The sequence below is a fragment of the Battus philenor genome, unplaced genomic scaffold (assembly GCF_028537555.1).
Source record: "Battus philenor isolate CCGP_79_NKW_IND1 unplaced genomic scaffold, ilBatPhil1.0.hap1 SCAF_9, whole genome shotgun sequence".
Lineage (NCBI taxonomy): Eukaryota > Metazoa > Arthropoda > Insecta > Lepidoptera > Papilionidae > Battus > Battus philenor.
This window is the reverse complement of record NW_027181759.1, coordinates 9,178,002-9,192,908: the sequence shown is the minus strand read 5'-3', so window position 1 is coordinate 9,192,908 and position 14,907 is coordinate 9,178,002. Positions and strand designations below refer to the sequence as shown.

General features: G+C 30.9%; 3 protein-coding genes and 1 long non-coding RNA gene across 4 annotated transcripts; 3 read left to right on the top strand and 1 right to left on the bottom strand.

Annotated features, from left to right (window-relative positions):
• The first annotated feature begins 2,108 nt into the window (after positions 1-2,108).
• LOC137932116 (L-xylulose reductase-like) lies at positions 2,109-5,939 on the top strand. The gene is made up of 6 exons (XM_068775691.1): positions 2,109-2,185; positions 2,290-2,347; positions 3,901-4,153; positions 4,672-4,786; positions 5,102-5,304; positions 5,786-5,939. Exons 2-6 carry the CDS (start codon positions 2,296-2,298, stop codon positions 5,895-5,897), a joined length of 735 nt encoding a protein of 244 aa, XP_068631792.1. The 5' UTR covers positions 2,109-2,185; positions 2,290-2,295; the 3' UTR covers positions 5,898-5,939.
• Positions 5,940-7,831: 1,892 nt separating this feature from the next.
• On the top strand, positions 7,832-11,144 carry LOC137932364 (D-erythrulose reductase-like). Its single transcript, XM_068775969.1, has 5 exons — positions 7,832-7,996; positions 8,088-8,340; positions 8,421-8,535; positions 9,477-9,679; positions 10,299-11,144. Exons 1-5 carry the CDS (start codon positions 7,945-7,947, stop codon positions 10,408-10,410), a joined length of 735 nt encoding a protein of 244 aa, XP_068632070.1. The 5' UTR covers positions 7,832-7,944; the 3' UTR covers positions 10,411-11,144.
• On the bottom strand, positions 9,865-10,614 carry LOC137932365 (uncharacterized). Its single transcript, XR_011109081.1, has 3 exons — positions 10,490-10,614; positions 10,288-10,421; positions 9,865-10,013 (listed from the first exon to the last, which is right to left on the bottom strand). It is a non-coding gene; the product is annotated as an uncharacterized lncRNA (long non-coding RNA).
• A 480-nt stretch (positions 11,145-11,624) lies between the features above and the next one.
• Positions 11,625-14,907, top strand: LOC137932363 (D-erythrulose reductase-like). Its single transcript, XM_068775968.1, has 5 exons — positions 11,625-11,733; positions 12,505-12,757; positions 12,897-13,011; positions 13,766-13,968; positions 14,773-14,907. Exons 1-5 carry the CDS (start codon positions 11,682-11,684, stop codon positions 14,882-14,884), a joined length of 735 nt encoding a protein of 244 aa, XP_068632069.1. The 5' UTR covers positions 11,625-11,681; the 3' UTR covers positions 14,885-14,907.

Below are 14,907 nucleotides of genomic sequence, written 5' to 3'. Positions count from 1 at the left end.
TAAGCACAAATATTGTAGAATTATAATAAAAAGCACATTTATTGTAATTTTCTAAACAAAATTAATAAACATAAATTTACGAAGTTCTCTAATATTATCAAATGATTTTGTTAAAATGTAATTATATATGTTTTAACAATTTTTTACTAATACAAGATTGTTTAAAAAAGTTATAGGATTGTCCTATAAATAGCGGATGAGATATTTTCAATAATATTACTGCATTTAATTATTTAAAATACACAATACAGTGTAAACGGAAATGATGAAAATATTTTCATATTTTTTTTAACATGTATTATATAAATATGATTCTACTGATGTTTTATAAGAATAAGTTACCAACCACAAAACATCAAATCAAATTGTAAATATAAGTTATTTACTTATTTTTGTAACTATTTAGTTAAAAATTATTTCATGATTAAATTATTAAACTAATTTTGCATTTTTTTTATATTTATTATTAGAATATACTAGAATGAGGAGATTCGTTTATGAACGAATCTAACTCCATGGAGACAGCGATGGGCTTATGGTACGGCAATGGAGAACACGGAGCGGCAAGTACAGCGCAGAACTTCACCTATAGGATGGACTTATGACCTTGTTAAAGTCCTCGGATGACAATGGAATGTAGACCGCTTTCAATCGGTCTTATCCACTTTGGCGAAAGCCTATACCTGGCAGTGAACGTTCTAAGACTGAAATGATGATAATTTACAAGCAAAAAAAAAACTATTGTAAAACTTATGGTCCTACTTTCAGTAACGCAAACAAAATTAATTATTCCAATAAATTACTTACAGTTGAGTCAAGTACAAGTCCTTTAACAAATAAATTGTGTTAAACCCACATATAATAATTACCTAAGTGGTAGATTGGTAGGCCACCATCAACCAGCTATGCAAACAGAAATCCTTTAAGACATAGCGATTGCCTATTACGATGCACACAATGGAAATTTCGAACAGACTCGAACTAAAGTCACTAACAATGTCTGGGTTCACAAGCGCAGTCAATTCAAACTCTTTTAGTACATATATACACAAGAGGAAAAGTAAGCCCTTAGCTAGTGCTTAGCTATGATTCAAAGATTTTAACCATTCACTAAGGAAAGAGTTACAATCACGTTCGAATAGTAAAAACTAAGAAGTCTTATTGCATAACACCGTCGTACATGCCGTAGTCGCTATTTTCCGCCATACCAAACGACGATGACGATGCGATGGGCAGATTTATCAAAAAGGCAATGTCCATTTCTCTATAGTGAGTAACAGAGTACCATCTCATGATGGCGATACACCAAAGGAACGCAGCTGCTACAATGACCTTAAAAGGAAACCAACTGGTACATTCATAAATTATTATTAAAATAGAAAATAAAAAGCTGACACACAAACGTTCTTAGCTAAAAGCTCCACAATAAGCTCATTGGTGTACACCGTTATATGATACGTTATTTCAATAAAACTTATTTTCAATCACATTTAATGAAAGCGCTGATAAAATGTCAGCACTGTATATATATTAAAATAATAAATATCCATATGTTGTATATTTAAATGGAGTAGTTAACTGTCTGTCTATGTATAAAAAATATAACGATTATAAAATAACAACTTGTGCTATATTTCAATTATTTCTTTCCTTTATCGCCATAAAGTTTTATAATTGAAAAAAAGAACATTTTAAAGAGCATACGTAATTTTAAAATGTCATTAAAACCTAATTTATTACTTTGAAAATGTACCGATTATAAAGAAAATTATACAGCATTATTATCAATTCAGCAATAGCATGTCCACTAGTGGATATAGGCTACTTCCATAAATTTCCAGTAGGACCAGTTTGAAGAAAACTGCGTCTTTTGTAATAACGCAAGAAAATTCTTTCCTTCTGTATTCAAAGTAGCGTCTAACATATTATCTTCTTTATATTAGATATCTATCGAATTACATATTTTGTAATTTGCCTCAAGACAAATTACATTAATTACACATTTAAATCACCATAGATTTACTATAAAACTGTTATGTCACTTAGATTACTTAACCTTACAAAGTTTAAGGTTAAGCGATAAGATATTTTATAATATTGTCATAAAATTTCTAACCACGTACACAGATACGAAGCTTAGTCGGCGAAGAATATTCGGAAAAATAGTGTCTGTGCGATAAGAAAGGCAAGATATTTTATCTTAAATATCTGATTTGTTAAAGGCAAATGTGTTTGAATTATATAAAAAAGATATTTATTTTAAATAAACTTACGTTCTCTTAATTTTAGATAATAATGGATATATCATTCAGAGGAAAACGAGTTCTTGTTACGGGGGCAGGTCAAGGTAAGAGGAGAGTACATGTATGTTATCACCAGTGAAGTAGACTGCAGAATATGAATGTATACATATTTATTAATTTATTTAAATCCATTTCATTTGACTTTGAAACTTATTGTGATAAATTTTTAAGGTTATCGCATTAATTTTCTATTTCTTTGTTTCCGTTCTGTTATTACTATTGTATTAAATAAGTAACTGTATTTTCATAATATATATTATACATACATGTATCGATATGTACATAAATATACATACACACACACACACACACATGTGTATATATATATATATATATATACTAATACTAATATACACACAAAAAAATAAATATATTTTGTATTAATACTTATCTGTTACGCTAGGGTGTTTTGCTTACGTGTTTTTTCTAAGCGCAAACATATGAGAGAATTATTGCCGCTGTTTCATACGGATCTTGATATGCAATTCAATTCATATAAATGATCAATGTACATAAGCACGTCAGTTGTTCATTACTTAAATCGATCGGATCAGGAATCAGGATTGGGATAAACTATTTTGAGCAATAAATCAAAAAATCGTGTCATAATACTTAAAAAGTCAAAACGCGCCTCACAGATTTATATTCGAACAGATTATTTTGCACGAACCTGTCTACGCTTATTGACTTGTCGAGTTTTTTATCGTCATTGTGCACAATTATCTACTTGTTGAGTTTTTATAAAATTACTACAACGATATTTTTTTTTATTAATTCTAATTTGTATCGCTGGTGGTTTTTTTCCAAAAAAGTTTTCGTTTATCTCGTCCCGTAGGAAACCGATTGGTACCTAATAATAATGTCTACCATTTACGACTCCTGGTTAAGAGGTTTAAAATTCGAGAAACTTAGTAGTAAAGATCAGTTTTTATTCTAATTGAGAGAAAAAACTGGGATGTGAAGTAATCCGCATGAGTTACATGACTATTTTTACATTTGCGGGAATAATACCAGTATACAGTATACAGATATCACCAATCGCGCGACGCATAAGTTATAGTCCTGTTGTACTTCAGGCGTAACTTCTGGCGACGGTTGTGAATCGGGGTCGGGGAAACGGCCGATAAAATGTAAAGGTTTACGTATCAGCTACAGAAAATGTGCAACATAGTGCCCTGTAGAAAAAACCTTTCTAGAAATTACTGATATACCTTTTATAACAAAGCATTTTTTTATTCATTGAAGTTTCTATTCAAGTTTTAATTTTTTTTTCATATGAAAGATATATAGAAGTTATTTCCACCTAGGTAAAATCGGTAGGAATATTTCTATACCCAACCAGAAGTGATTGAAATTTTATGAAATTACAATTACAAAAGGAAGTGTGGACACACGCGAAGCGGGCGGTACGCAGCTAGTCTTCATACATATGAATGTCGTGAAACGTTGGGCTATCATAAAGAAGTTCTAGAGAATCGAATAATATAAAGGTTAATATTATATAGGTTCCACAAGTGAAGCTCAATTTTGTATTATATTTGTTGAAAATTCATTGATTAGAGCAAACATTCTAGAATTATATAAATGCATTTTGTAGGAATCGGTCGTGGAATAGCGGAACTGCTATGGCGAACCGGGGCAAAAGTTGTCGCCGTGTCGAGAACCAGATCTCATCTAGAATCACTACAGAACGAATATCCTTCCATCGACATCGTAGAATTAAACGTTGGTGACTGGGAGAAGACAAGAGAAGTCATCGAGTCATTGGGCCATTTTGACGCCCTTGTTAATAACGCTGGTGTTAGTACGAATCAACCATTTCTCGAGTGCACACCAGAAGCCTTTGATTCGTAAGTATTTTTTGAAATACTGGCTAATAAACGCTTATTTAAATAATTACATATAACTAATTCACTATACATACATAAAAATTTAACATAAGTATGCAATTTGTTCTGTCCTTTATCTAATGTATACAGGATGATTAGGAATAGATAGTATAATCTTATTTGCTGACGATTGAACAATAAAGCTTTTACGCCTATTTGCAATCATCCTATATAAAGTGATCACATTGAAATATGTTACACTAATTTATTTTTGTATTGGAATACGACAGGTTAATAACTTCATGCGGTACAGTCTCCGAATTTTGGAAAAAAATTACCTTATATAATGTTTATTTACGATATTTATTATTTCTGAAACCTTTTTTTCCTTTTGAAAAGAATGTATAACACATTAATAGACAGCAAACGAGCTAACAAATACTAACCTAATTCCAATCAAGCTGTATATACAATCCACAAATCTTTAAAAAATAGTTATAATAAAACAAACAAATTAATTACACTTTGTTGAAATCTAGCACAATGAATATTAACCTGAAATCGGTCATCAACATCAGTCAAGTGGTTGCAAGGAAAATGATTGAAAACAAAACGCAAGGAGCCATTGTTAACGTTTCTTCACAAGCCTCCAAGGTTAATATTTTTTAATAAAATTTTTATTCCAAATTTCAGGCGGCACTAAGTTCTGTACTACATTTGTACTTACATAATTTTAAAACATTGAAATTAGTATATACTTTTTAATGACATTTAGGGACATAGAACAAGGAAACTTGCCTTCAGTGATAAGACCGCCCATTGTACTTTTTTTAGTTATTACACATCTACGATTCTACAGACTATTAAATAAAATAAATTGCTTGTGCAGTAAATATATTTAATACACAAATCGATTATTAATATGAAATATATTAATAATCGATATATAAATGGAAGTTTCTCTGACAGGCAGCACTTAAGAACCATACAATATATAGCGCCTCGAAAGCGGCCTTAGACGCGGTGACGCGTGCTATGGCACTTGAGCTTGGACCTTACGGCATCAGAGTAAATGCTGTCAACCCCACCGTAGTCATGACTACTATGGGTCGGGTTAGCTGGACAGATCCGGAGAAAGCTGAACCGATGCTTTCCAAGATACCACTGGGAAGGTAATGTTTATTATATAACCAACATTAATTTAGGCAATATTAAATTTTTTTTTAAAACGAACAAAGTATCTTTGTACATGGCTGGATTTTTGACCGCCCAGGGCAAAACAGAATGTGGCGCCATTTCATACAAGAGTATACCAATTTAGTGCAATGTAAAAAAAATTAAAATCAAAGGTACACAACAAAGAAGATTATACATTAAAAAAATATTTCTTACTAAAAAAATTGATTTTATCAAAAAATATTAATATCTGAAATCTATAAATTCACCAATCAAGTCTCAACCCTCAAAATTTGGCCCCACATGTTCTGACTCTGTTACGACAGCCTTATTTTATTTGTTCACGATACATTTAATTTTCAAAAAGAAAATTTGTGAATGAAAAAAAAAATTGTATCGTCTTGATTGTATTGAACAAAAAAGTAACTAAAAAACTAAACACCATAAAATAAATGTAATTAACTTTAAATTTCCTAGATTTGGAGAGGTGTCTGAAATAGTAGATGCGGTGCTTTATTTACTGAGCGACAGAGCAAGTATGATTAACGGAGTAGAGCTACCAATAGATGGAGGATTTCTTGCTACGTAAAACGATTTAAGTTGTTAAACATTAATAAATTATTTTTTTAATTATTATCTATTTATTTCCCCTATATCCTGATCAGATGTTAGTCACTTCGCACAGAGGTAAAAGAACGTTTCACGATGCAGTTCTATAAAATTCATATATAGTAAAAAAAGTAGCGAGACGCAAGGAAAAATAGTTAAATAATATTTTAGTCTTCCAAATTTTTAACAATCATAGAAAGAAACTTTGTTTAGGGCTCTGGTTCTATTTTCTAAATTCATTCAAAATTCCTTTTTTTCTTGTGCCTTATTTTTTGTAAAAAATAGGATAATGATTTGGGATTTTGGGAAGTTCAAACACGGACTACAAACCACTACTATGAATACTACATATTAGTTAATCAAATATTTATGAATGTTTGACAAAATTATTTCTATTTGGTTACTAAGAGCCCACACTAAAGTTAGTGTTGTCTGTGTTCAAAACGATAACAACCAGAATATCACAAAGGTGAGGTCGCATTATGTATGTTCTGGATTATTGAGAATTTCTCTTATGGGGAAATCTGGGAAGACCGTTTAAATAAATTATTTTAAATTCAATTACATATAGGCAATATGGAAACATAGAAAACATAGATAATGCATGTGTAATGCATAATACGTATTGTATTGTTGTATTGTTTCTGGAGAAGTTGTTGCTGTTAGCCTTGCGGCTTTTACAGCTTCATCTGTATGAGTTCACGGAACGGAGGGGTCCGTGAACTTTAAAACTTAACAAAGTTTGAGTGTCGGAACTCGTATCAGGGACGGTGGTGAGACTTATGGAGAGCGACGACGATGATGCTCAGGAACACGGGAACAACCTAGGAACAACCTGGTCGGCCCCTCGAAGACACAGTCGGTCGCGGACATGCTGGCCGGTAGAACGCACGGTTAGTGCGCGTGTATAATCGATGTTGCTGAAGTGTGATGCATGAAGAGTTATGTACTAACGGCAGCGTGGACCACTCGGCAATCTAAGGTAGGATACTGATCCTATCTCGGATCGCCCACGCTGTTCGCGGCGGCGACGCCAGAAGGCCGGCGTCGTTTCTTTTTTGGACGGTGTGAGCATAATACCAGACGGAGAGTGTATTTATTCTTATATCATATTAAAACTAACCAATGATAATAGAGGGTAATCATTTTAAAAATGAAATAAATGACTACCGCACGGTTACACGCTTAATTACCACAGAAATATTATTAATTAAACAAAATCCATTTATTTATAAAAGTTATTTCGAAAAAGCGTAAAAAATTATTTGAAAAGAGTCGGGGAAATTTAAAATAATTTAATTATTATTTGTATCAAAGAGTATAAGTTACATTAGCATAAAAGTATAATTCCTTTTTAAAATACCATAACTGCATTATGAGTATAACTAAAAAGACCGTTAACATCATCAATAAATACGTTACATGTCTTAATAGAATTACAGTGTTTTAAAATTATGTTCTACTCATTATGCACGTTTTAATTTCAATAAATTCGTTATATTTAAGACAAGAATTAGCGAGTGTGTGAGTGAAAAAGTGTTGTTAAAAAATTTTGCATGTATAGGAAAGGACTAAATTGTGGTAAAATCCAATTTACAATAATTTAGCCGTTTAAAGGCATCAAATTATTTACAATAAAATACATTGAATACAAAATCTTTAATCTCAACCCTTTTTACTCCACAATGTCATCTAAAATTTTACTGTTAGAAAATTATTCAACATATTTATGTATACAACATGTATAACTAGGTAGAAATATGTATATTTATGAATGTTTTTAATATACTAATATAATATCATGTACTTTTTTATTTAAATAACATTACCAGTTGAAGTGAAAATATTTTGGCTTAAAACCATGTAGACAGTGTTGCACTAGTGTAAAATTAAAAAAGTTATCATCATATGCTGTAATGATAATATTTTTAATTTGTCATACGGCTCCATTTTACAGCTAACACATTGTTATATCCAATTTATTGTAAACTAGTCAGAATTTTATTTAGTATTTTTAAAGAATTAAAATGGAGATATCTTTTAAAGGAAAGAGAATACTTGTTACCGGCGCCGGACAAGGTTAGTTTTTATCACTTCAAATAGATATATTTTAGTAAACATGATGTATTTTAGTAATTGAGTATATAATTCCTTCATTGATATTTTACAGGAATCGGTCGAGGCATTGCGGTGGAGCTATGGCGAGCCGGTGCCAATATAGTAGCGCTTTCGAGAACTAGGTCGCACTTAGAAACCTTGCAAAGTGAATATCCTTCCATCGATATTATTGATGTGGATTTAGCTGATTGGGAAAAAACTCGGGCTGTTATTGAATCATTAGGACATTTTGATGCTTTGGTAAATAATGCCGCTATTGCAATTTGCGAACCATTTCTCAGTTGCACGCCGGGAGATTTCGACAAGTATATATTATGAACATTACCAAATCTGTTATATTATTTAATAAGATAAATCAGTATTACAACTGTTGATATTTTCGCAGAACATTTGATATAAATGTAAAAGCTGTTCTTAATATCAGTCAAGTAGTTGCACGAAAAATGGTGGAAAACAAAACTCATGGTGTTATTGTGAATATATCTTCTCAAGCTTCAAAGGTAAGATTTTTTCTTTTACGTGAAACTTGAAATGTGAGTGAACAGTGTGACTTATTTTCATTATGTGTGTATATTATTATTAAAAAGGTGATATCAATAATTTTATTTTAATGGAAATATATGTGTAAAACACATTTATCACCATGACTTATTTTCCATTGTACTGTTATCAGTTTTGTGCTGCATTTAAGTTCATTGACTTTTATCACAAACTACTTAAAAGCAAACTTGTTCTGAACACAATATATTTATTTTGCACTAGTATTATAACAACTGAATATGTCAATTCAACTCCATCATGTTCATGGCTTAATTTTATTAAATATCCATAATATATCAGTTACATCTGATATACTTGTTTACAAAATTTTTAATTGGTTATGTATGGGGTGATTGGATCACAAAAGTTTGATATGAATATTATCTCGCACCATATAATATTTTCTTTCACATGGACCATAAATAATTAAAATTCTGTTATGTATATGGATATAGGTGTAAAAAGGGTTTATATCTATTTCCAATCATCTGTTTTAAGTTACTATGAAATTTGTTACATTCATTTATTTATTTTAATGCATGTAGTAATCTGAATTTTAAAAATGTTTTTAAGTGTACTATCATTACATTCTTTATCAATTTTGTAACCATTGATTGTTGGATAGAGTGTACTATATATTAATTGAGAGCAAATGAACTATATATTCACCTCTTTGAAGGTTTTACTCTTATATTCAAATATTCTTTCTTCTTCTTATATTCAGAATCTAATTATTTATGGCCCAGGTGACAGTTCATATTTCTAAACTAAATTATTTTACTTGGAAATTGAAAGATGATTTGTAATATATAAAGAAGTGAGATATATATATAGCTAAGATTTAATATATACATATATAGTTAGGCTTTGAGTCTCTTTAATGTAGTACATTGTCTTTTAGGCTGCCCTAAAAGACCATGCTATTTATAGTGCATCAAAGGCTGCTCTGGATGCTTTAACTCGTGCAATGGCATTAGAACTAGGTCCTCATGGCATTAGAGTGAATGCTGTTAATCCCACGGTTATCATGACTGCAATGGCAAAAGTAGGATGGTCAGATCCAGTTAAAGCAGCAGAGATGAAGTCCAAAATACCTTTGGGAAGGTAAGTCTTTAACAGTTTACTGTATAATTGACCACATAAGTTTAATTAAGAGTAATATTTAAAAGTGAACGTCTTTAGTTAGGGGAATAAAAAATAAATTTATAACAATTTTGTTTTTATAAAAACACCAATATTTTTTTCCTTACCTTTTTATGAAAAATAAGATGAATTTTAATTTAAAATAATGTTTGTTAAACCAAATTTTTACCCTACTGTTTAATGGTCCATACTATGGCATGCTTAAACACACAACCAGGTAATTGTTAGTAAGTTGTCATAGTAGAAGTTTTTTGTTGATATCCATATCATGGCCTTTGGTTGAATCCACATATCTCTAGAAACACTTTATTGTTAGGATTTCTAGAATTTATTAATTGACTAAAGTCTAGAATCTTGCATTTTGCTGCACCTATTAATAGTGAATTATTTTTATTATACTAAGAAAAAATTAACATTCCAAATAATTTGATGCATTTATAACACTATTATTAATTTATTAATTAATCAATCTCTACCTAATTATTTCTTGTTTATTTCAAAGGTATTTGTCAAACCTGTTCATGACTATATTGGTGTTTTGTTATAAACAAATTTATTATTTGCCTTACCATGTTTACAGATTTGGAGAAGTTTCTGAAGTTGTTAACGCTGTTGTGTTCCTGTTGAGTGAGCGCTCTAGTATGATCAATGGTGTAGAATTGCCAATTGATGGGGGATTTCTAGCTACATAATTTCTGCAAAACTATAAATTCACATCATTAACAATATTAAATCATCTATTCTAAATGTTTAATGATGTACAACAGCTACCTAAGATCTGTTAATTGTGTATGTAATCTGTTACTTTAGGTACCAAAGAATTTATCTAATTACATAGTTATGTCAGTGATTAATATTTTACTAACTTTGTATTTAATGAGTATTACTGATCTGTTTTTACGAAATAAACTTTTTGTAATGTTGCCAGTCCTCTAACTCGTTATTTTTGTTTTTGTTAACATGTTTATCTTATAATACAAAGCATTGAAATGTGTATGATAATTATTAACTAAATTATTTGACTAGCTACGGTGACCTTCATATAATAAAAATACAAAACGAATATTTTCTCAAACTAAGCAATTAAAAAATTTTTGGATTACTGAATTTCAATATTACTTTTGTTTCTTGTTTTAATTGGAATGATATTTTAGAATTGATAATTTGACTTGTAATATTATTTATCAAGGACTTTAAAAGTGATACTGAGACTAAGACTAAATAAAAAAGCTAGTTTTTAAGCCTCATTTAAGCAATTTTTTAAGCATAATTTCATAACAAGTGCTTTATAGAATAAGAGCAACAACAATCATATGTAATTAATTTAAAAGGAATATTACTGTCGAAAAATAATTATATAATATTAATCTTTTAATAATTAACTTGCAATAAATTGTATTTAATAATTTTGCCATTGTATGTAAGCCATAAAGGGTAAATTTATTGAAAATAAAGACATTTTGTTAATAACAATTCCCCATATTCTTTTACTATCATCCACAATCCGTTATAATTATAGATTGGAATACGTAAGTATGTGTTTCATGTTTATTCAAATAAAATGTCATCCTTTAAATAGAAAAGTCTTTAAAAGCTCATCTACCTTATCTCATTTTCTTAATGTAATCAAAGAGCTCTACATTTATTCACGTATTTCCTTCAGAGGAAAATGTAATGGCAATTTATGAAAATATACAGGCATTTGGTATCCAGTCATGCTTTGAATCCTAAAAACTTAATACTTTGCGCGTTATCATTTTTTGCATACGTTTATAATATTATTCTTTGCTAATATTCACTGACCTCTACAAAAATTTATAACAAAACAACAATTATCATAGTTAAGCAAAAACTTTACTGTCCACTGAGTTAGATTGTAGATAAGAATGTTTATAGTTGTTTAAGATAAGCATTACATTTGTGCACTTATCATAGCAGAGTGGACGCCAATTTGTTCAATAAAATGGACAAGTATTTTGAAGACAAACGAATATTGGTCACAGGCGGCTGTTCAGGTAAAAAAAATCTATCTATTTTTTCTTTATACCATTTCTTTGACAATGCAAAATTTTTCAGTTAATAATTTAACGATATTACTAGTTATTTTTATATAAAGGAATAGTAAAAACTAAATTTTTTGTCGATAAACTTAACGATCCAAGATGGTTAATGAGAGTGATTGTTTTCAAAAATTCTACTCATAGTAAGTAAAAATGTGTTACTTAATTACGTCTACTGAATAATCTCGACAAAGGCAGATGTTCAAATGACGTGATTTGCTTATGAAACTTAATATTGCCTTCTATAACCGTCTGCATGACAGTCAACTTTCCTACACGGCGAGCCGTTTTGGCGTATGTATAAATACTACTATAATAGCTTCCATGTTCGAATATCTTAAATTAAATAAAAAGTAATTTAAAAAAATTAAAGTAGCTTTTCCATAACGTTTGATTTTAAATTAATCAGTGCAATATAGAATCAGTTTCACTTTTTATTGTACATAGTGTTCGCTACTACTATGTCGTACACCCAGTTTAATTTTTGATGTATACTTTTCTTATTTATACTTTTGTAATCAACAATTTAGTGAACCAAATAAAAACCCAACAACAAAACTCGTTTATTCGGTTATAATTTCACAGCATTTAGCATTTATTAGCAGTATATATATAAATATATATATTAAAGTTTTTAATAATTTTAAATTACTGTCCCTACTTATGCATGATTAATGAGTTTCTGAAGTCTATAATTTTTTGGAGTAATTTTTAGTGATTTTTTAGGGATTGGTAGAGGCGTTGTTTTAGAGCTTTGGAGACTTGGCGCGACTGTTACCGCATTGTCAAATCAGGCTGAAAACCTTTATAAGCTGAAAAGCGAATACCCTTCTATTGAAACAGCTTGCGTTGACCTTTGTGACTGGGATACGACGCGTTCCGTTGTAGATTCATTGGGAGTATTTCATGGATTAGTTAATTGTGCCGGAGTTGGTCTGATGGAACCATTTTTAGAATGTAAGCCGTCCACTTTTGACAAGTGAGTTAATATGTACATGATATTTTTTGGTATACTTGTCCAAGTAACTTAAAAAAAAAACATTAAATATGCATCCAAAAAAATTATTACAACGAATATTTGCTGAAGTTTTCTGATAAATAAAACAATTTCTTTACAGATCTATTTTAATCAATACAAAAGCTATTCTTAACGTAAGTCAAGTCGTAGCAAAGAAAATGATTGATAATAAATTAAAAGGTTCCATAGTCAGCATTTCGTCGCAGGCTTCGAAGGTATGAATTCACTATACGTTATATACGTGTGGATCATAATTAACAAAGCAATGCTTTAGGTAGTTTCTGTGGTAAGTATACTGACTATGAAATGGAACACTATTGTGTATCAAAATCCGTTGCGGCAGCGGGTCGCGGGCCCGTGGGCTAACTGAAGTATGATAGACGTAGATTCTAGTATGGTAACTTTATGTATATCATGGTTAAACGTAATGCCTTATGGCGATAGGTATTTGGCGCCATTATTGTAGAAAAACAAAGCGCGTGAACTGAGTTCCGAAAGAACATTCAAGGACTAGGACTAACGCTGGCTACAACACAGCGAACTCCTGATTACACCACAGTTCAAGAATTCACTTGCAGTTACTATGTAATGCCGCATAATGTAAGAAGTTTCAAAGTTGATCTCACATGTGTTGTACACAAGACGCTCGCATTGGAGTTACATCAAAATATTTCTTTACTTATCCTTGGATTTATTCAGTCAAATACATTGGTTAATAATGCATCAGACTCTCATTATAACACCAACAATCATTATTTTTATTTGAGAGCAATTACTAGATTTTGAGCACAACAGCACAGCTTTTTACTACAAAGCACTGTGAAACTGAATAATGTTTGTTTTTTTTTTCGACAAATCCGTAAGTTTACTTACGCAAAGCAAAGTACCCTCTATCTAGACAATTTAGCAAATCTAATAATTTATTTAATCACAGGTAGTATTGTAATTCATACAGCTTGTATATTTCAGGCAGGTTTCAAAGATCATGTAGCTTACTCCGCCTCTAAAGGTGCAGTAGACGCTATGACCCGAGTAATGGCGTTGGAGCTGGGTCCACATGGCATTCGTGTTAACACTGTCAATCCTACAGTGGTTTTAACAGAACTAGGCCGAGAGGTATGGGCGGATCAAAAAAAAGCGCAAGAAATGATGTCGAAAATTCCACTCGGCAGGTACAAATATGTTTTACATATTTAATTGATACATTAACAACGAACTAATTCTAGTAATATAATTATTTTTTAATACGTGTAAGTAGAATCTTCGTTTGTATCAAGAATTCCGTTGTATCGTGGTTAAATCAAACACCAAATACTTACTTTTTACTTTATATATGCACAGCGACAATTTTTTTTTCGGTTTTGGCAATATATTTCGTTTTTTTTTTCTTTGTCCTTTCTTATTTGTCAATTGTTTTTTTATTAAGACACAATTGTAGTTGCTGATCATACTAAAGGACTTACCAAAAATAAACTATATAGTTTTCTATTCTAAAGACATCTGTGCATTCGTCACCTTTATTTATATATTTTTAGACACATTATAAATTTCATTTTCTCAGTAATTGCGGCTAATGCATCACAACTATTATTTTAGACATTTTTAAAGTCGATAGACATGATTTTTCTGTGTAACAGGTCGAACAGACTTTATAACGAAAGTATATATTTATACTTTAACTAGCTGTCCTCTGCTCGCCAATTTGCGAACTTAATGAACCACCCCCAAATCGTCGAATTTGGCAAGGCCTGCTTCAAGAGTACCTTTGGGGGGATATATCAAAATAGGAACGTTTCTCTGGAAACTTCTGAGCAGTTGCAATTCTATATGATTACTGCACTAAGAGTGAATTATATAAGAGAGTATCCCGGGAATTGAACTCGCGATTTACGCCCGCATGACTTGCGGGCGTAAATCGCGAGTCTCACTGTTCGCTTCAGTAGTGGTTACTTCTTAACAATTGAATGACTTTACAGATTCGCTGAAGTACAGGAAGTCGTGAGCTCGATAATATTTCTACTGAGTGACAAGGCGGGCATGATAAACGGAGTGCAGCTGCCCGTCGACGGAGGATTCCTTGCTGCATGAGTATAAAAAATAAACCATTTAAA

Bases quoted from the DNA above. Each gene is read 5' to 3' on its own strand.
- LOC137932116 (XM_068775691.1), top strand. From the start codon at position 2,296: ATGGATATATCATTCAGAGGAAAACGAGTTCTTGTTACGGGGGCAGGT. The intron at 4,787-5,101 runs GTTAATATTTTT...TTTCTCTGACAG, and splicing joins TTTCTTCACAAGCCTCCAAG to GCAGCACTTAAGAACCATAC. The intron at 5,305-5,785 runs GTAATGTTTATT...TAAATTTCCTAG, and splicing joins TCCAAGATACCACTGGGAAG to ATTTGGAGAGGTGTCTGAAA.
- LOC137932363 (XM_068775968.1), top strand. From the start codon at position 11,682: ATGGACAAGTATTTTGAAGACAAACGAATATTGGTCACAGGCGGCTGT. The intron at 13,012-13,765 runs GTATGAATTCAC...TGTATATTTCAG, and splicing joins TTTCGTCGCAGGCTTCGAAG to GCAGGTTTCAAAGATCATGT. The intron at 13,969-14,772 runs GTACAAATATGT...ATGACTTTACAG, and splicing joins TCGAAAATTCCACTCGGCAG to ATTCGCTGAAGTACAGGAAG.
- LOC137932364 (XM_068775969.1), top strand. From the start codon at position 7,945: ATGGAGATATCTTTTAAAGGAAAGAGAATACTTGTTACCGGCGCCGGA. The intron at 8,536-9,476 runs GTAAGATTTTTT...ATTGTCTTTTAG, and splicing joins TATCTTCTCAAGCTTCAAAG to GCTGCCCTAAAAGACCATGC. The intron at 9,680-10,298 runs GTAAGTCTTTAA...CCATGTTTACAG, and splicing joins TCCAAAATACCTTTGGGAAG to ATTTGGAGAAGTTTCTGAAG.